Raw genomic sequence first — 22537 nt, 5'->3', positions numbered from 1 at the left:
AATTTAACATTTGTTACCTTTTAGCAAAATATTCAGCACTCTATCATCATTAATTCAGTCACATATGCAAAAGATTAGAAAATTTTTTCATAACATAAAAATTAATATTATTCACACACTAAGATATCTCAAAAGAAGACTTGAAAATACTCTCATTTACGTCTTAGAATGAATTAAACACATTTTTATGAATTAAAAGAAAGTCATCCTATACATGCTTCAAATGTAGGCAAACAGTATGCCTCCAGAACACAACAAAATATATAAATTGCTGGTAATAATGAAGATGACTTAATTTTTTTAATTGGTACTTTTGTACTTAGCAGTATTAAATTATTTTTGTTACTCATATTTGCAGCACGGAATCATCAAAATTTATTCTGTGTATTTTTAAAAAATTTTCATGAATTAATCTGCCTCAGACAAAAAATATAATTTTTTTTCTTTAATAACAATGTCATTTTATTTAATTGTTTAAGTAACTGATAAAATCATGTTAAAATTATTCTGTGTTTGGTTTAAATTAAGTTTCCATATGAATAGATAATTTTATTATAAACTTATTTATTGATTTTGAGAAGGAATTTGGGGACCTAAGGTCATTATTAATGTAAAAAAATTTTATATTTCTGGTTAAGGGTTAATTTAATTTGAAATTCTTCATAATTAAAACTTACATAGTCAGCATAGACAAGAGGAAATAAAACAGGAATGAAATTCAAGTTAGATATTGCAATAATAAAAAAGTTATAAGAAAAAAAAATTTGACTGGTCTGTATTTAACCCTCTGAGCGTTATGGCCGGCTTTATCCGGTCATGAGATTTTTTGTTATTTGTTATATATTAGCTTATAATTTATGATATTTTGCTTTTTTACTTTCTTTAATAATATAAATATCATCTTAATAAATGTAAGTTTACGAAAAGGTAACAGGTCTTCAAGACAGATCCAAAAACCCGCGCCGCTCAGAGGGTTAATATGAATCTCTACAGTAAGCCTTTTTCAAGAAGGTCAGGAAGTTTCATTATACATTAGGAATCTCTCCTTAATATAATACAATAGGAATTGTTAAAAAGGGGGGGGGGGGAGAAAAAGAAAAAAACAGGGGGAGGACCTTGTATAGTAATTTAAAAAACTTCTATGTTATTGCTGTTAGAAATCAGTTTTGCACAATAACATCAAATACTTTCTCAAAAATTTTTAATAATTAAATACAATATATCATTAATTGCAAACATTATTTTCACAATACCAGTTTTTTAATATAAGATTGCTTTATGTTTCTGATGTTGGCTGACTTGCATCCTCTTAACATTTGTTGCAAATGTAACTTTCCTTAACATTCAATGCATGGCCATCTGTAAATGACTGAAAATAACTGATGGGATTTTTATTGCACTCATAATAATGCCATAATGCAGCAGAAATTAGATATCACAATGTACCAACACTCATAATGCACCACAAAAATTACAAAAAAAACAATAGAAATACTATTTTAAAACAAGTTTAATGCATTGAATAAAATTTAATAGTATAATAAACTTAACATACATTCTACAAAATGAAATGTGAAAACAAAATATGAAAAAAGGAAAATTCCCCTTCAGTCAGAGATTAAAATTGTTACATTCTTTGCAACTAATTAAAAATCTTTCTGTTTCTGAAATATAAGCAGCTATAACAATTTTAATAAAAAATGAAATTTAAATTCTGTATGCATGAAGTTTGATTTTTTTTAATTTAAATTATAAATTTTGATAAAATATTTGATTAAAAGATTAATGTTTCAAATACAGGGTGTTTATTAAGTCCCGGACCCATTTTGATGTTTAATAACTCATAAAATAATGAAGATATAAACAAACTTATGGCATTTATTGATGGAATAACTTATATATTTTCCTTTTCAGGTTTGAATATCTTTACTTTTGTAAATATTGTCTGCGCGTGTGGTTAATTTCAGATAATTTCATTTTCTAGTCTAAATATCTGTACTTTTCTAAATATCGTCTGCTTATTAATTACATTTTTCTCTCTTTTGCTTTTGGCAACTATTCCAATGTTATGGACTTTTCCTTTGGGGATTTGTGAAGGACAACGTTTACAGGAGGAGAGTGTCGAACACTGATTACCTAAAAGCTAGAATCACAACCGCAATAGCCTCTGTGGATGCTGACATGCTTGCCGGTATCTGGCGTGAAATTGAATATCGACTTGATATTCTCTGTGCGACGAAGGGGGCACATATGGAAGTTTATTGACAAGGGTCATAAAACTTTTTAAGTCTATCTAACCATTTATGTTATTAATTTTAATCTATCTTTATTATTTATGAGTTATTAAACATTAAAATGGGTCCGGGACTTTATAAACATCATGTATAATCCAAAATAAAGCCAAATAAGTTTGTAACAAATGTTTAAAGCCAAATACATGATGCATAACAGTTTACTTCATCTAATGTATTAATATAAATAGTAAATAATTCAAATGCATGGTAGCCACCAGTGGCTAAGTTATTAAATCTACATACCACTGGTAGTTAGGCCATCACAGGTATGGCTCCTGGCAACTGATCAAGGTGTCTTTATGAGATTTTCTCCGAGCACAAAATGAGACATTATCCTTTGAAAAAGAATACCTCACTAACAGACAGCATTCGAGCATTTTGTCATTATTAAATAACTGTCCACATGTACTCTGCTAAATTTAAAATACCGATACAGCTGAGTGAGAACATTAACCAACATGAGAGGTGTGAAACTTAAAATTTATCAACATTTTAGTTTAAATAATTATTTTAACATATGTTACTAAAATAAAGACATTCACAATAACAAATGCATGTTAACTAAATACTTTAACGTACATTAACTATACTGAAGACAACAAAAATTCATTTCAAGTATCTAGACTAAAATTAATGATACTTGTCTCACAAAAAGCTGCAAAAATTTTATATCTTAGCATTAAAAAAAAAAGGGGGGGGGGCAAGAGATTTCAAACAAATTCCCCTTCAGTCAAGGCAATATTGGGGGGGGGGCAATATCTCTCCTCCTTTATAATAATTAAAAAACTGTTCCACGAAATTTTAGGTAGTAGTTAAATAAGTAAAAAAAAAAAAAAAAAAAAAAAAAAATTCAATATGTACTTCTCCAAAAAATTTTGCACAAATTCCTAAATAATTTTATTACAAAAATTCTAATTTATGTATTAAAATCATTCCAGCATAATTTGATTGTAGACAATAATTTTAGTTCAATCAACTTAATATAATAAAGATAATAAAGCAAACATATTTTAGTCAGCTGAATAATAAACATCAGTAATACTGGTACTTGCTTCAATTCATAATAAAAATTACAACTGTGATCGTATAATTAAGAGAAAATACAGTTTTGTTAAATAACAAACATTAATAAAGTGGTGAAAATGTACCCACATGTTTGACTAATAGTAGTAAGAGGACTACTATTATTGACAATTGATTACAAAGTTATTGTTACAAAGTAATTTTCAGTCTTAAGACTATCAACATCAGTTATCAATTTGGTAAATATATAAAATAAGAACTACAGCAAATATAGCACACATAAAAATATGTAATTTAAAAACAGGTAAAAAAAAACACACTATATACTTGAAACTTTGCACAAGATAAAATGTTAACCACTAAGTTCAAATATTAGTTAGTTGTTAATCATGCTAAAATTATAAAAAATTTATTTTTCTGATGTTGAACATGGAAACAATTTTGAGTATTTAATTACTATTAGTTATTATTTTATGCTATAATCCAGAATATTAAAAAAAGTATTATGATTAATTATTACCTGGACAGTTGATTTTAGACCCATAGTTAGTTTAAGAATGGAATCATGTTAAGTTTCCAGATAATTTTGTTCATATAACTTTAGAATCTTCAAGAAAATAATACAATATCTAAATTTTCTAAATATCTAAAATCACTACTCTTTAATATTTCTTTCACTGTTATAAAAAGTATCTCTTAGAAATATTTTCTCTAGCAGCATTTATAGATCCATCCAAAATTTTAATTAGTCATATATTGGGAAATATTTAATACATGAGGAGGATACATTTTATTTAACTAATTAGTAAAAGAAAATACTTTCTCATATGCACTTCCTCCCTTGCACAGCCCATATAAAAATTTAAATTCTGCATACTTTCATTAAAATGTGTCATATGGCAAAATTATTGCCGAGTGCTCGTTTATCTCATTTGACGTATTTCTTAAACTGAGCATGGGTCTCTGATTCAAGACATATTTGGTCACAAAATATCTTCAAAATATTGTGTACCTGCTATTGTTCTTGTTATTCTTATATTTCATTTAAAATTAAAAAAAAAAAAAAAAAAAAAACAAGAGTTGCTCTAATATAAGCAAAACTTTAAATAATATAAATTTCCACTTAATTTATGACTAATTTAATAAACAAATTTTTACAAGATTAAAAAAAAAAGCAAATAAATGCTTAAAATAACAACTTGAAGATAGTAAAAATCTTTAAGTAATTGCACCAGCACAGTTAGTTTTGCATTCTACTTTTACATGACTTAGTTTAACTCTTACACTTCAGTGAACATTGAAGATAAAAAACTAGAAATACCTTTTACCTTACATGAAAAAGGTTTTTACTACCTTCAGTAAAACAATGATTCAAACACAGTTTCATTAATATCATGTCTTTGAATATTGACACATATGCATAACATATGTGATCTTTACTGAAAAAAATAAATTAAATACCTCTAAACATAAATAAAATTAGTTTATGTCTTTCTATCATTTGATTCTGGATTAATACTTTGGACTACAAGTGGTTGCAGTGGAGGTGGAAGATGTAAGTTTTCTTCCATGAATTCAGATTCTGGTGAAAGTGGATGCAAAAAACACTTTGCATTTGCATCTCCATCACTTCCATTACTCATCACATCAGTTTCTTTCTGATCAAATGATTCTAAAACATTGTCATCAGTTTTTACATCAGGGAATAATTCAGTGGGATAATCCAAATCTTTAATATTTGGAATAGGCTGACTGCTAGTCTGAACAGTTGAAACATATGAACTGTTTTGTGGCATCACATCAGAGGAAGAAGTAAATGTATCACAGCTAAGGGTAATGGATTTTGCCTGCACAGGGGGAGCAACTTGCAATGACTGAATGGCAGTGATATTATTTACTGGAATATCTGATGATATAGGCTTGGATTCACTCTCCAAAGAGACACTGTGAAAATCTGGTAATGCAAAGCTATCACTAAATTTATTCTGTGGAACAGGATCTGAAGAATTAATAGTTTTATCAGTCTGAAGTTTAGTGACTGGTGACTGAAGAGTTTTGCATTCCAAATCAACAAGAATATCTTCTCTTGGACCCTCCCGAAGAACACGATTTCGAAGTATTTCTGGTATCAGACTCATGTCTGTATCCGCTGGGATGGTATAAGGTGTTTCACTAAGCACGAGAGGTGAAAGAGGTTTATACTTCAGAAGATTTTCCTAAAAAGAATATATAAAATATAGTTAGTTATACACCAGTGTGTAATAATAATAATAATAATAAAAAACTGAAAACTACCTTAATTTTAAACAATTATATGGAATAACCACAAACTAACTGTTAAGAGCTGAAATTATTTTGAGCAAGCAAGAACATGAGTATTATACACAATTATTCAGAAAACCTAAAATCATAGTGATTTAAAATATATTTTATATATTCCTTTAATTAAATTATTTACTGGCATTAAAAACATCTATAACTTTTATATACTTTTGTCCATTATTACCATTACATTATGTTAAGCTATGAATACATTTATCATCTATGTAGTGTGGTAATGTAATGAATCATTTAAAATGTTCTGTGGGGTGGTTTTTTTTTAGAAGATGAATTCAAATGACATAATAAACTACAGGACATAATAAACTTCATTGAATCACATAAGCACCATTCTGTTCTACAACTTCTTGTGATCTCTCCAGCAGCTGGAAGAATATTTCTCTTAAAAAAGTCATTAGGTTTACTTGTAAAGAAGTTACTGAAGTGTTTGGCAGTCTCCAAATATGTGAGAATTTGGCAGTCTCCAAATATGTGTGAGTAAGTGGCCTGAAGATATGAAAATCTGAAGGGGGAGGCAAAGTCTGGAAAGTATGGGAGGGGATAATACATCGTTGTCTGACATTCATCGAAATACGGGGCCAAGTATCATCATGATGGAAGACAACATCGCAACAATTGGTCAGTTTTGAGTGCTTTGTTTGGATTTATGCTTTAAAACTGCCACTTGGGAAAAGCATTTTTTAAAAATTTATATTTGGATTCTTAAATTTATAGTATACAACTGCTTTATATAGTCCTACCATACAAAGTATTACTCTTTTTGTATGCAGCCTCCCTTGATGTTACTAAAAAGGTTCTTTTGACTTATGCTACGATCTTTTTCTTGAACATTATTATATAGTATCCACTGAGTAATGAAATATTTCAAAAAAGAAACTGCGTAATTTCTTTTCAGCAAAGAATCACATGCCAAAACTCCAAGCAAGCATATTCAGCTCTATCAAAGTATGGGGTATACACATAGTATAGCAGCTAACATACCCAGTCTTCTTCAAATGATCAAGTACTGTACTTTTATTAATCTTTAATATGCCCAACAGTTCCTGAATTTTATGATATGGATTTTGATCAGCAGCTTCAAAAACTAATAGGCCTTTGCTTACATAGAATAGTCACTCAGAGTGGGCATGATCTACCTACGAAGGTGAAATTTTCATGCCTAAACTTCTTAAATCACCTTTAAACTGTGTCATCAGAAACAGCACTTTGCTCACATATAATAAAAAACTTAGGAGCAGTTTTAGTCCTTAAGTGTTTTTGAAGCTAAGCAATCTAACTAACAATTTCTCATTTTTTAATTTAAAAGAGCATACCATGACAAAACTGAACTTTGGGATTTTCCATTCTTAGTACTAAACCGGTAACAAAAATTATGCCACAACATATGCAAGAATCACCCAACATAAGCAGAAAAGACAGCACTTAAAAAACGGTTTGGAGAGGCCACTCCTTACCAGCAGTAACAAAATAATTAGAAGAAGACATGCTTTAATTTAAAAAAAAAAAAAAAAAAAAAAAAAAAAAGCACTTTCTGGATGACTCATTATGATTCAAATTAAAACAACACATTACTTAAAGAACGATTTAAAAGCAATATATGAGCTTCTATTAATTTATATCTTTTATTTTTTAATGCTGTTATGAATTTTGACCTTAAATAGATAATTTTGACAGAATTATATGTGAAATTGTTGTATTTTTCTGTGTAATGTAGCGCAAGACAAATTTTAACAGAAAGCAATGCCAGAAAAAAAAGAATACAGGGTAAAGTGCATTTAACATTGAGTAAATGGGCATCTCAGTAATTTGGCGGGATACCGCCAAGCTGACAATGGTTTTGGCAAGAAATTCCAAAAAGTCGCCAAATTTGGCAACATTTGAATCTTCTTCCTGTATCACTATTATATGTATTGAAACTGAATAAATGTAATTGACCACTATGTTTGTCATAACGGTAATTCCACACTCTTATTGCTTTCCAGTAATTATGAGAAGCAGAAAGTACTAGAAATATCTCACAGCCAGTTGAAAACTATAAAAGGCCACAGAGAGATAGCATCTGAATTCAGTTGTTTAGTCAGTCAGTTAGTTGCAAGTTGTTTAGTTCTGCATGAACTGAGATATCCAAGTTAGCCTTCTCTTCAGATGCGCTTTGCATTAAATTGTGTTAAACGTTTTTTTAGTAGTTTGATGCATAACTACTGATTGCACTGACACTTATACAAGTTTTTCTGCAGAAAATTCCAGAACTTTGAAGTGTTTATTTTGATAAAATAAATTTTTATTAACCTATCAGCGCACATGTGTGCATTCAATATATTACGAACCTGCACGCATGCAACACTTTTTATTTAATCAATAATTTTTATGAATATTGACACTATTATCATCATTAATAATTAAGTTCTAAAGCTATATTTAAGATCTTGGTGCATAATAATCATTTGTGCACCACCTAACGATAAGTTTTATTAAATTTCTTCATATTTTTAGTCAAAATTTTAAAAACAAAATTTTGAAATTGAACTATTTTAGCTTTTTTTTTTATAAATCATTATTAAATATGGCATTATCTCATGTATGTTATTTTTAAATTTTCAGAAGCAAAATTATGTCTTTTTTCAAAATAACTATTCATATGTTATTTTCAAAATAACTATTCATATGTTATTTTCAAAATAACTATTCATAAGTTAATCCGATTTTTTTAAGAAGTTAAAATACTTTAGAAATGAATACAGCTTTAATTCTTTTAGTTAGGAATGTGATGATAAGAAAAATAAATTATATCAATCAAGAAAATTTCTTAACCACGTATTTCTGAAATGTATTCTACTGTGTATCAACTACAGAGCTTTCTATTTTCCTATATTATAAAAACGACATAAATGAACCATGCTACTCAATTTGGCAAAATTATGATTAACATAAATAATTTAAAACCATTCATTTAATAAATTACATTTATAAATCGATACTTAAGAAAATTAGAGAAAAGTGTTTTCATTTTAATAAATAAATAAAAAACTAATAAATTACACAGTTAAACTGCTACATCTGAAGTATATACAAATTATACAATCCCACTTTTTTACTCTAGAGCAGCTGTCCTTAGAACTATAAGGTAGAACCTCATTCATCCTAAATTATACATTATTTAATCCTAAATTATATATAATTTATTATAGGTAATTTATGCAGACAACTAAAAAAAAAGCACTATGTTTTCTATTAAAAAAATTTTAACATAAAATTAATGTAATTTACTTATTAAGAGCATTAACTTGTGCTCCAAGCCTCATATTTTTTTATTTATCCATCCTTGGCCTATACTCATATTTAGTGGCAGGGCATGCTTGCATTTTTTTTTTTTTTTTTTTTTTCCATAAACTATTGAAACCTAGCTCTATTGATGTTATCTGCAGTTGCATTTCATATGCAAAGAGGAATATGAAAGATGCAAAGAATGCAAAAATTATGTAGCATGCTGTTTTTTTCAGTATATAAGTGCAAAGAACAGTAAACTTATTTTTGCCATAATTTCTTAGTATTTCTAGTAATTAAGGTGTATATGATATTTCTTTGTATGCTATACAAAAATTATAATAAACTTAAAAATACCTTAAATCTCACCATTTCTTCCTGAAAAGTACGCATTTCATTCAAAACTTGATTACTTTTCTCTCTGATTTCATTTAGGGAAGCTAAATTCTGTGACATGAGACGAAGACCTTCACAATCTGAAGGATTTTGTTCTGTGAAACCAATAGGGACTTCACCAGCCAAATAGCGTTCAAATTCATCATTACTTAAATTCAAAGATTCGGCTGTAAGATTTTCAATGAATGTGACTGCACAACACTGAAATAAATTAAAGTACATACTATAATATAATAACTACCTTAGGTCAATAAAAATAACATCATGCTTCTTTACAATAACTATGCACAATTAAGATAAAATAACACGCCAAACAAGTATTTATTTAGAGGTCAAACCAAAATCAGCATTATATTTGCAAATTTTTGTTGTTTGATGTCTACATTAAAACTATGCTCAAATATAAAAATCACTAGTTTTCTTTGTTACTATTTTAGTATCACTGCTTTTGTGGATTAAAGCTTAGCAGTAAAAAGAAACAACATTTTGAAATAAAATTCTGAAAAACAGCCGGCAGCACAAATTAATTATTGCATCAAAATTTCCACACAGAACAATTTCAACTACTTTTTTTTCTTTTTTTAAATTAGCTTTTATTATATGTTTGAAAGCTTAATTATAAAGCATTACCAGATTAGTAAAATAGTATGCTCCTTCTCCACTTCTTAGTCTGGCTGGTATACTGTAGCTAGTAATATACTTGATATTAGACTGTAACAGTGGTGGGTTTGCCTTCAAAACTATATATACCATAACAGGTAAAAATTCATCAGCACTAGCAACTACTCCTTGAGAAATATTTATTATATTGACTATATTCTTACTGCATTTCACAATAGACTGTATTTTCTCTTGTGGAGCTATTTTTGAATCCATTTCAATGACATCTGGAAAAAAATTACATTATTATATGAAATATATTTTAATTTGATCATTAAAGAAACACCAGCTGCAATTGTTTTGAAAACAAAAAATATTTCCTTATACTTCATACTAAAATAAATTTCTACACGTTATTCCTCTAACACTAAACAAACTATGTTTAAAACACAACTTTTATCATTACAGTATATTCTAGATTAACTGTGCCCTACAGAAAAAGATTATGCTTGTTTATAATGTAATGCTGAGAAAATTACAATAACAAACAATCAGAGTGAAAAAATTACAAAAGAGGAAAAGAAGAATATCTGAAATAACAGCAGTTAAAGCAGATGATGCTATAATACTTGGATGTTAATTGTTCCTAATGCTAAACATAGAAATGTTTTTAAATTCTTGTTATAATTACAGTTTTCGGTACTTTTCCGTTTCGCCGGCGCAAATCTCGTCAAGCAGACTTTATTGGTGACAACATACAGTATACACATAAAAAATGTTAACAAATGTTAATTCTACGAATTCTTTATTTTGAAGGCATAAATATTTTAATATCATTTAAAATTTTGTAAAAAGACATTCATTTAAAAATTTACTATGCTTTCATAGTTCAACATCCTGACTTGCCGGTTCATATCACACGACTCAAATGATCTCATCTCACGTAAACTACACTACAAAAATCTAATTCTCTCAGTAATTTTCTACATTAATTACAAGTTAAATCTTAATTTGGAACACAAGTTTAAATTCAAGAATTATTTCAATTCATACGAATAGCTTACTCAGAAATTATCTAAAACCGCAGTGCTTTACTTTGCTAGTGCATTCTCATTAGAATTCACGAATTTAACCCTTGACTTTGCTTTTTCTATATTTTTGCCTTATAGGTGAGCAGTGTGATTCCATTCTGATTGACTTAATTTCCGCAAACTGCCTTAGGGCATAAAATTGAACTATATGGTAAAAATTCTATCTACCGTAATTTCCGGAAGAAAGGCCACATCAGCGTAAATGCCGCACTCGAGAAAAATGGCGGGAAAAAAATTAAAATTACACAGAAACGCCGCAATAGATTAAATTGCGCATGACATCGTCGGGGGCCGTATAGATGCAAAAACTCAACCTAAGTCCTGATATATGACATACCAGTTAAGAAAAATGCATGAAATGAAACCATAACTCAAAAATGAATTAAAAGTAATAAATGTGGAAAATATATTTACCTTCACGTACACACTTATAAAGAAGTCCATATTTGTAATACTCAGGCTATATTATAAAAAATGTTGCAACAACAAAATATTAAATTTGGATGACAAAAGGAAATTTTACTTACGAATTACAGCAAACTATACATCATATGAAGCCATTAAAATCTGATTCTTCACTATCTGAATTAAAAAGATTTAGTAAATCCTGATCTAAGTCTTCCAGATCCTCACATTCATCCTCTTGGTTTACAGTCTCTTTATCTAAGGATATAATTTCAGCTTCTTTGAACCCTGCTATTATTAACAATGTTTCTACCGATTTCCACGCACTTTCTGCCCACTTTGCAATTTCTTCATAAGATGCTCTACGCATTTTACCGCTTTTGGTTTACGTATGCAATCCTTCACTCATCCAACACTCCCACCGCTTTCGGACTTCAGCTTTGAAGGATTTTATTACCTGACAAATCTAACGGTTGTAAGTTTTTTGTCAAACCACCAGAAATTACTGCTTTGGTTGTAGACAATTTTTGACATCTGGTTTTCGCTGACTCAAAGAAATGAGCACGCATGGAATCCATTATCTATAACCCCTTTGGTTGGAAAAAAGATCCCATACGACACTGCCAAACTTTTTGTAGCCACTCATGCACGATTGTTTCGCACATCTAGCCGTTCTCGTTTGCACAAATAATTACGTCATTAGGAAAATCTCCCTTCGGAATAGTCTTTCGTTTAAAAATGATCATCGGCTTTAGCTTGTCACTGTTTGCGGCACAAGCTAACACACATGTAAATGACGTTCTTTCATGCCCCGTCATAAACACAGATACAGTTTTTGCACCAGTTTCATCAACAGTTCTGTTTGCAGGAGAGTCGAAAGCTAACGGCGTTTCATCCATATTTATTATCTGCGACCAAAGAAGTTTTTTTTTGTCAATAATAGCTGCCACATATTTTAGAAAAGATGACTTTTTATCCTGCCAGTCCATTGGTAATTGTTGCCCGACTGTTGTTCTAGTACGCACAGAAATATTTTTTCTTTTCATAAATCTGCTACACCTCCTTTGAAATCATTTATGTTCATTAGTTTTGCTATAAATTTTGCTTGTAAGCGAATTTTTACAGTCGAAATTGCCATTCCCTTTCCTCGCTGCTCCTTTATCCAGTTTGCAAGGTCGTCCTCTAGATTTGGCCACCTTACAGTACCACTTCTTTTGGCTCGTTTCTGTTGTGGCATATTTTTAAGAAGTTCTTTTTCAGTTCTCCAACGTCGAATACATCTGTCGTCCACTTCAAACTCTCGAGCTGCTGCTCGATTTCCAATTTGTTCAGCACGTGAAATTACATTAAGCTTAAAACCAGCAGTATAGCTTCTGTGCCATTTAGGGACATTTTCAAAAATTTTCCGCTCCCTTCTTACTTAAAAACTATCCAACAAGTACTTGTACCCAAACTAATGGGATCTGTATCTGGCAGAATGTCAAGAAAAATCCATTCATGCTGAAGGGGAAATACGTCAGAGTTCGTTATTGCGAGGCAGATGGAGTCGTGTCCGCCTTTGAAAAAAATTGCAGAAAAGGCAGGGGTGGGGAGAGGATGGGTCCTGGAAGATTCATCGAATGGCAGAGGAGAGAGACTATTCGAACTGATGAGAATGTTGATTTGAAAGGGGGAAGAATGTTATTGTTCTGAGATCTCGTTTAGGGTGAATAAGGCATGTAGGTCCATTCAAGGGAAAGAATGTAAACAAAATAACGTTCTCAAAAAGCAACTGAGTGGTCTTTTGTGTGGGAACAGCACCAGTCTATGCACAATGACAAGGCCATCCAAACTATGTACAATGACCATCATAGGAAATATTTTATTTTTAGTGCACCTAAACGCCGCACCCGCTGAAAATTTAAGTTTTAAACACGTAAACGCTGCGGCGTTTCTTCCGGAAATTACGGTAATTGTATGCCTGCATTGAAAGAAACAATCAATCTGATAAGAAATGGCTGCGACTTGTTTTGAAAATGAGGCGTAAAAGGTTACCAGCAAGGATATTCCATTTGGCTTCGGTTGTACCATTACTGGCGACTTTATCGCCAGCGCCAGAAAAATGGAAAAATACCTAGTTTTCAAAGTATAAAGTGAAGATAAACGGTATGATGAAAATTAACTTTCTTGCAAAAGAATTTATTATAGATGTAAATAAAGTATGAGAAACAAATATTTCTTATAATCAAGACTTACAAAAATGTATTCGAAATACATTTAAGACACATAAACAATAAAAACGAAAAACACAGCCCAAAGATTATCAAGTAATAATACCAGTAGTAAATCAATAAATCAGTCTTATTAAACATATTTTTTTTTTACTCCTTTTACTTCTAGAAACATTTTTTAAACATATCTATAATTTACATACAGTTTTTGGTAAATTAAGAGAATGATTATTTGTTCAAATTTTGCCATATGAAAATGTCAATCAGTCACATTAATAATTATTTAGATATCAAGTAAATTAAAAAAAGGTAAGTGAGACGTCATTTTTTGCAAATGAGGGTTAATTAAATCAAAAGGGGAAAATTTAAGACGACTAGACCTTTGTACTTGAAGACTTAAAAGTATTTTCAGGGCCGGATGTACGTATAAGCTACACAAGCTTACGGCTTGTAATACACGCAAGCTTGTGTAGCTGATATGTATATTACGTAGCTTATACATAGGGCCGGATTTACGTATCAGCTACACAAGCTTAGGGCTTATATTACATTTACGTATAAGCTTAGGCCCCCCCTAAAATTAAAATATAGTATTAATAGTATTAAAATATATTTTAACAGACTTATAAAGAGCTCCATATCTCAAATAGCTTAGGGTCTTATCAAGTCTAAATCTGGCTCTGAGTATCTTTCATATTATAACTTAATAATTTCAAATATTGTACTTATATATTATGATAAAATGCATATTAAAATAATTAAATTAGTTTTATAAACTAACCTGTGATAGCTTTATCTATCAGGTCACTAACTTCAGGACTATTCTCTTTGATGTCTAGAAATAAATGATGAGGCATTATCCAATTTAAACTCCTGATGCGCTTTTGTAAAGCAAGGTCTTTCTCTTCATATTCAGATGAAATATTCTGAAACATAGTCCTATGCAAATTCTCCATCAGTACTTCCTCAATTTTATCCATCAGCAGATCTATTTGTTCTGGGGTCATATCTAAAAGTATACATCACAATTAAAAAATTACGAAGTTATGTTAAGCATAAAATTACTCTATTAAATGAGATCCCAGATCCGAAAATTTCAGGGCAATAACTGAATTTTATAAAAATGAAACAAAATATTTTGTACTTAAACATGTTTAAATTCAGAAAATTATTTAGGTATTTAACAATAAACAACTAGGAAAATATATGAACACAAACACACACACGAAAAAAACTTTGCACCAAATATGTATTTGTATTTGCATAACAGTTAAGTGTAAAGATGCATAACCCTGGTGTTATGCAACCAGTACCTAGGATAAATGCCACTGCAGTTATAGTGTCTTAGCGGAGACTCTAGAATACCTGGCAACTTCTAGAGTATTTTGTCTTACCAATGACAGTCAACAGCAGACCTTTTTGTTATTTTTGAAATTTTTTGTTCTTTGAAGAACATTGAGAGTTAAATGCAGTAGTACGTGTAGAAACGAGGTTCTCTGCTGCAGAAGCACAACTTGCACTAAGTGAAAACCTAAATTTAATCAGTGACTTTCAGTTTAACAAACTAGATGAACATATCGTGTCAGACCATGACACAGTGAAATTTTACGATGGATAACATGTGAATGTACTTGATTGGTACAACATGATTTGAGCCTGCTTATTAACAGTTCATTCAGAAAAACAGGTACTTGAAGATGTAGAAAGATTATCCAGAATGCTTGGGTAGATTCCTATTACTATGTAGTCTTCTAGTGCATTGTTCCATGTTAGGGCTCTATGGATCACATTACTGCACCACGCTCGAGAGACTCACAGCTACTGGTCACGTTGACAAACACCTCGGATAGATACAGCACGAAGGTTAGTATTCAGAATCACCAGAACCGGGAAGACACACAGCCCTTTTTCTCTGTCAGAAGGATTGTTCTGCAAAATTACATAGTTCACCTTTTCTGCTCAGCACAGTCACAGATGTAGGAATGTAAATTTTCAATACTTTTTTATCCTGCACTTTCTTTTTTAATTTATATATGGCTGAAAATGAGAATTTAACTAGAAATTCTGCTTTTGCAGGCAAAACCGAGATAGACCTTTCTTCCCAAACTAAGGAAACCCAGAGGAAATCAACTGAAGGAGCAGAAATGAATCCTTCACGAATGAGGCAGAAATGACTTCTACTCAAGTGAATCAACATCTGGAGAAGGGCAGGAGGCTATTAAAAGCATGACTGCCTCTCTAGATAAAAAGACATTCTGGATAACACACACACAAAAAAAGGGGGGGATATGCGGTTGAGAATTGAAAATTGCCCAAGATACTTGGGTTGAAAAACCCAAGATGAAAGGTGAAAAAAGGCAATCTCAAAGGATGGAGCAGAATACAGCCATGAAGACTGCCAAAAGAGACAGACCTGAAGATTATACCTTCAGCAATGCCGTTATGATGGTCAAGATGGCTGTACTCATTGAGGGACATCCTGAAAAACGTTTATCGGAGGTACAGGCTACTGACCTTGAACTTCTGATAATACTGACTACTTTAGGTATTCTCAATACGAACCATTTACACCTGAGCTCTATTAAGTAGTGGCTGTTAGACTTTATAAACAAAGCGGGTGACCTAAACAAATGGAACTAGGAAGTACTGGGTTTGGTGAGTTTGGTACAAAATGCTATTTAGCTTAAGTGCCTGATACCTGACAAATTCAACTTGAAGGAGAAGGAAGTATAATCTCCCCTTATCTATTTTAATAACTATCTAATGTATTTTCTTATGCTATTTTAATTTTTATGATATCCATAACTATAAATATTAAATGTGCATAAGTTTTACAAGTGAAAAAATTAATGGATAATCATTAATAAGCATTTCAAACTAAGAAACAATAAATTATACATAATTCAATGTATAAGAAATTAATACAAATAAATTTAACAAATATACAAATACTATACAGCAGTTACAGGAAAAACACTGAGCCATGAATGGCAGTTATGCAATGGTTCTGATGCATATCATTGTCCAACTGTAATATACATGCCTTTAATATATATTCTGCTACCATTTTGGTAAATCAGTGACGTCACGAAAGCAAGGAATGAATAGTTTTCAATAAGAAAAGCAGCAGGCTAGATGAAATCATATACCATGGTGTGGAAATCAATATGATAACCCAAAATATCTTACAATGCTTAATCAGGAATAAGTAAGTTTTTTGGCTCATTAACTCAGTTTAAATCCTTAATGCACCATGCATTCATTTAGAAAATTCACCATACATCTTAAAGAGACAGAAACCACTACAGAGTGATATTAAAATTGTAATAGATATGCAAAACAAGAACATTTATTTCAGCATCATCATACAATATTTCATCATAATCCAATATCCAAATCTCGAACTGGTTCCTTAATCTCAAACTAACTCTAAATTTATAAGTTCTATGTACTTCTGAAGAAATCAGTTCATTTTTTCCAAGCAATAACCAATTCATAAATGATTTTTTGTTGCCAAATGAAAACTTTTTGACACTTCAGGTTAATACATATGATGTCATTATTTAAAGTAATATAACAATATTTTCTCAATATAACAATATTTTCTCAATCAATTATAAAAGAATTAATGTCACAATAACATATTGTATCAATTATATTAACCTGAAACAAAAAGTAGCCAACAGCAGCTATTTATTTTAAATGCTCACATAAAAGAAAAAATTTTTTGGCATACAATGACGTCAGATGCATTTGTGCGCTTTCTTCAACATCAGAATATGACCTTACATAATAATATGTTAATATGTTTAATGTTTGAAAATGTTATTTTTATTTCATATTTTGTAAAACTTCCAAATGTTTTATTAACAAACTCTACAATCTGAAGGTACACAGCAGCAAAACTTTTCAAAATAAAACAGATTTTTATCTCCAACGTGAGAGTCTGTTGCCACTCAGAAAAATGAGTGCGAAAATTAATGCTTTCAGAGTTTTTAATTAATATCTCGACTCAAAGATGAGAATAGTCGAAATGACTTCACATGAATCTTTGTTGGAATTTAGATGAATATATTAATATGCTCTTTTTATTTCATGATTTGTAAAGCTTACAAATTTTTGATTAACAAGTTTTACAATTTGAAAGCGAGCAGTGGCAACACTTTTCCAAAAATAAAGCAGATTTTTACCTCCAGCGTGCAAGACAAGACACAAGCAGACAGACAGATATGCACAGACTTTTGTAGTATACATTCTGAAAGATTAAAATGCCTAAATGCTAAAACAGTCATTATACTAGTTTACTTTAGACAACAGTGTAGACTGCAAAGTTATTAAACAAAAATCTTTTCATCAACCAACACACTTGTCTACACATTAAAGATTCTGATAGAACAAAAAAACTAATAATGTTAATTAAAAAAAAAAAAAGAAGAAAAGAAAAGCCTTTTCATTTAAAAATTAAATATGTATTACATACATACCTTGGTAATAAGGATGAGTCTCACACCTATTAGCCATAAAGTTGTAAAAATCTTGCATAATCTCAGACTGCTCATCTATAGACTTATCAAAACATCTACTTATTATCTCTAGTTGCCTCTGAATTTGTTTGATGACATCTTTTGAGACTGGCTCTTTTAACTGAAGATCTTTGCTTAGCTGTAAGACTTCTCCAATCAAAAGCACATCACGGGAAGGTGAGTGAGTAGTACTCTCTAAAATATATTATCATCATGTAAATATAATATTAACTATTACACCACATATAAAACAAAGTTACAAACCACATTTAAAAAACAGAAAAGTTATTATCTGCACTAGAAACATAAGCACCTACCATTTTTCTTTAGCCAAATAAATAATAATAACAATAAAAAGCATTTTATAGATGAATCATAAGTAAAATATATAGACAAAGCGGTAAATTTACAAAACCTATCTATACTATATATGTATGTATACTATCTATACTATATCTATATATATGTTTACTAAAGAGAACAATAGTTTGATCTTCAGTCTTACAAATTCCACTCTTTCATAATTAAAAAAAAAATAATAATAATAAAAAAGTTAACGTGTACAGAAGTCAGAATAAGTATCACAGATAACTTTAAATGAGAAAAATAAATTCAGATTTTCAAATAAACACAACATGAATTTTTAATATATATTTTACCTTTCATAGTTTGTCCTCTCTTTATAATACTTTTTATTGTTTTACTTCGTTTTTCTGATTGCTGCTTTTTCTTTTCCTCAAATTTGGAAAATCCAACAAGAGAACTATCTTGAGCATCACTAAAACTGCGAGTGATTCTACAGAAGTCATAAAATTAATATCAGTCATGACATTACATTAATATGAGAATTTAAAATGGTAAAAATTTGTAGAAACTTGCAAGTAATGCAGAGAGTATATTAAAATTTCCACTACAATACAAATGTTAAACATCTGGCAACTAGGACCATAGTTTATATGAATATGAAACAAAATCTAGATAAACACATACACTGCTTTTATCCATAAGCTAAGTATGAGTTCATAGTCATGCAAATGAGAGATTTTTTTATTTGATGTTATCAAAGATGATACAGTTGAAAAGTAATTTAATTATTGCCAAATTTAAAATTTTCAGACAAAACCAAAAAATAAAATTACACAAGGAATACTTAAACAGAAGATACACTTTTCTTTTTGGTAAAATTAAGCAATAAAATAAATTTTTATTGGCCAAAATATACAACTCATTTCAATTAAAATAAAGCAAATTAGTTTTTATTTATGTGAGCCATATACATAATTTTAATTTAATTTTTCTATACTAAAATTAAACAATAATTAAAAATCATTTTAAAACAAATAAAGAACTTACTTCTATGCAATTAAAATTAAACTACGACATACTTCTGCAACCTATATTATAAGAATTAAATGTTTATACTAATGCTAATCAACTGTAAATTTCTTGCACATGGATTTATTGAATTTTTATTCTGAAAGATATGTTCAGGAATTGTCTCATAACAAAATAAATGTTAACCTGTTATCCTCGATAAGTAGGATAAAGAGTAAACTTCAGCTTTTGAAATATTACAGTTCATAATTCTCACAATTTTTCATAACAATAACAATCTTTTACCTAATTTCTCACATGATTTTTATAAATACATCCAAACATTTTAATTTCACAGCACACATTATCTTCAAAGCATTTTCATTATTATTATTATTTTGTTCTTTCCTGTTTATCTCAAATAGATTCTATTTGAGATAAATATTTCTATAATGTTTTACTAAACAGTTTATTAGATAACTGTTTTTTAATACTGAAAGTCTTAAAACTGCATCGGCTCTAGTTGCTTCAATATTCTGAAAATATAACCCCCCTTTTTTTGACAGAAATGAAACTTTCAGTGATCTGTTATGCCCTCATCAGCCAGATTTAACATCTTGAAAATTTTCTCTCTCCCACTTTCGAGAATAAAATCCAAAATGACAGTTCAGTGAACATTCAAACTATATTGATGGGCATGCTACATGTGCTGCATGGAGTACGGAATGGTGAAACATTGCAGCATCTTACTAAAAGTGTTGGGGCTGATATAAATATTTCAACTATTCAAGTTTTAAAATTTGGCTATGTATATCATGTCTGCTTTTATTAGTTTGATATAGCCAAGAAATGTCTAAGATTAAAAATATGCAGTACTGTTGAAAATGTGCATTGTATTTCAATATGAATGGTTACTTTAACACTAAAGTGATGAAAAGTAACAATTATAACTTAAGACCAGTGTAAAATCATCTTTTTTAAAATTAAATCTTTGTAAATATTTAAACAGATGCCACAGCAGCAAGAAAGCTGTTTCACGGTATTATACATGTGAATTCCACTTACATAAGCCCATCGATTTATAATATAAAAACCACTACATAATCAAAAATTAAAGAAAAAGTTTTCCTACAATCGATTACAAAATATTACAATTTTTTAAAACTTACTTTTTTGATAATCCTTTAATATCTCTGTCTGGTTTAATTTTCTGATTGAGCTCCCGATAACATTTGGAACAATAGCCTTGCCATTCTGGATTTCCATAATATCCACATTTATTTTTACATTTCAGCTCATGTCCATGCAGACCAGCAGCCTTATACTTAATTTTACAAGATGTACTAAGAGACATTTTAGTATTTTTACCTGTAAACATAACAAGTTTTTATTTATTTATTTGGAAAACTAATATATAATGACACATTTCATTAATAACAAATAATTATACCATTATAATGCCTATTTTCAGGATACAATTCCAGATTAAAGAAAACCACTGTCAAGAAACAAATATATGCTAACGAAATTTTGTAATCTAATCAGTGAAACTGAGAATAAGGACATACAAGAACAGAAAAATGACATAGCAAAAACTTATGTCTTCAAAGTAACACATTGTGGAAATTGTGAATACATTGAGGCAATGCTTCCAACTAGAAATGGCAGAATGAAATTAAACTAGTACAATTATCTAAGATTGAAAGTTCAATTTTACAGAAAAATTCAAAATAATAATAATAATAAAAACTATCCAAATCTATTTTTAAAAAAAGAAAACTACTTAACTGCACTGCCAAAGACCCGTATAAAATATATTATATATACACACGGTCCCCTGAAATTCATAATGAAAGGACTATAATAATAATCAAAGGACTATAATGATAACTATGTGCAAATTTGAAGAAATAACGCATTATAAATAAAAACACAATATATGAATTAAGTATTTCTTTTCTATACTGTTTTATGAGAACATCAGCATTATGAAATCCTGGCAGTTCAAAATTACTGTTTATTTACACTTAAAACACAGGTCAATTTCCTAACAAAGTCTGTTAAAATTTTACAATATACTTAAATGGCGACCAAATTTCACTCAGATCTCAATTTAAATTAACAATAATTATTTTCTCAAGAACCAACTTCTTAAATTTCTGCTTACTTTAAAAAACTTAAACAAGACGTATACGAGTTTACAAAAAAAAAAAAAAAAAAAAAAAAAAAAAAAAAAAAAAAAAATGTTACAGAAAACATGCTTATATTATAAACTATAGAAGTGATCACACTGAAGAATTTAAAAAAAGATAATTCATCGATTCATAAGAGCAAGAATTTTTAAATAACCGCTCATTAATAACTTCTTGGCAACACGAAATTTTACTTTTTCAAAATAAAATAAAAAATGATCCAAACTAATTCAAGATTGAATAATATAAAAATACATTTTATATTATGATACCAATAATATTACGTAAAAGTAATTTTATTATAATAGATTATTTTAACTTACTTTCTACAGAATTCTCTCTTTTGAACAGTACAATAAATATGGACATTATTTATGAATATATAACTAACTTTCATACAAAATGTACTGACAAAAATAATGCTAGTGGAAAGTACGGATTTTGTGATGAATTTAAAGTATTGGATAACATAATAACAAGCAAAACGAAAGCCACGACATTTCGTATATAAATACACTTACTGGTATGTTACACGTATTTTAGAAAAACTTTCATAAAGACGGACGATACATCTGACAATCACATGCTTCTGCGATCGTTCCCAGAAAAGATAAATACTTGGGTCTTATTCAAACAATGAGTAACTGCATTCATCCAGTAAACAAAACAATGAAATCGACTGTCATTGCCATATTCGCAATAGAATGGAATAGTTGCCTTAAAATATTTAAATACATGGAATAATTACAGCTATATTATAGCTCATAGACACATATAAAAGCTTGCAGATTTTAATAGAAGCATTTTTAAGTATTTTAAAAAATATAAATTTATCTTTCTTGGTTTCAATGAAAATATTTGATTTATTAATTTTCAATAAAAGTT

At 29.5% G+C, this 22537-nt stretch overlaps 1 protein-coding gene across 5 annotated transcripts; it reads right to left on the bottom strand.

Moving 5' to 3' along the window:
- Positions 1–1184: 1184 nt before the first annotated feature.
- Rabex-5 (Rabaptin-5-associated exchange factor for Rab5) lies at positions 1185–22324 on the bottom strand. 5 transcript variants are annotated; one of them, XM_035356888.2, is made up of 9 exons: positions 22174–22307; positions 21249–21297; positions 20630–20828; positions 18806–18942; positions 18108–18341; positions 14405–14632; positions 9948–10204; positions 9279–9518; positions 1185–5533 (listed from the first exon to the last, which is right to left on the bottom strand). In XM_035356888.2, exons 3-9 carry the CDS (start codon positions 20812–20814, stop codon positions 4802–4804), a joined length of 2013 nt encoding a protein of 670 aa, XP_035212779.1. In that variant the 5' UTR covers positions 20815–20828; positions 21249–21297; positions 22174–22307; the 3' UTR covers positions 1185–4801. The 5 variants fall into 5 exon arrangements, with proteins under 5 accessions (XP_035212779.1, XP_085677738.1, XP_035212772.1 ...); XM_085821612.1 differs by having other exon boundaries at positions 20630–20831; positions 21251–21297; XM_035356881.2 differs by lacking the exon at positions 21249–21297 and having other exon boundaries at positions 22174–22324.
- Positions 22325–22537: the final 213 nt, after the last annotated feature.

This window comes from Stegodyphus dumicola, chromosome 8 (genome assembly GCF_044657685.1).
Source record: "Stegodyphus dumicola isolate Sdum_Otavi_A_Nest chromosome 8, ASM4465768v1".
Lineage (NCBI taxonomy): Eukaryota > Metazoa > Arthropoda > Arachnida > Araneae > Eresidae > Stegodyphus > Stegodyphus dumicola.
Note: the sequence above shows the minus strand (reverse complement) of the source record. Positions and strands in the feature narration are given on the sequence as shown.

Excerpts from the sequence above, each read along its gene's own strand:
- Rabex-5 (XM_035356873.2), bottom strand. The coding sequence starts at position 22,021 with ATGTCCATATTTATTGTACTGTTCAAAAGAGAGAATTCTGTAGAAA. Across the intron at positions 18,342-18,805 it reads GAGAGGACAAACTATGAAAG|AGAGTACTACTCACTCACCT; the intron begins GTAAAATATATA and ends AATATATTTTAG. Across the intron at positions 10,205-14,404 it reads GATAGATAAAGCTATCACAG|ATGTCATTGAAATGGATTCA; the intron begins GTTAGTTTATAA and ends ATTTTTTTCCAG.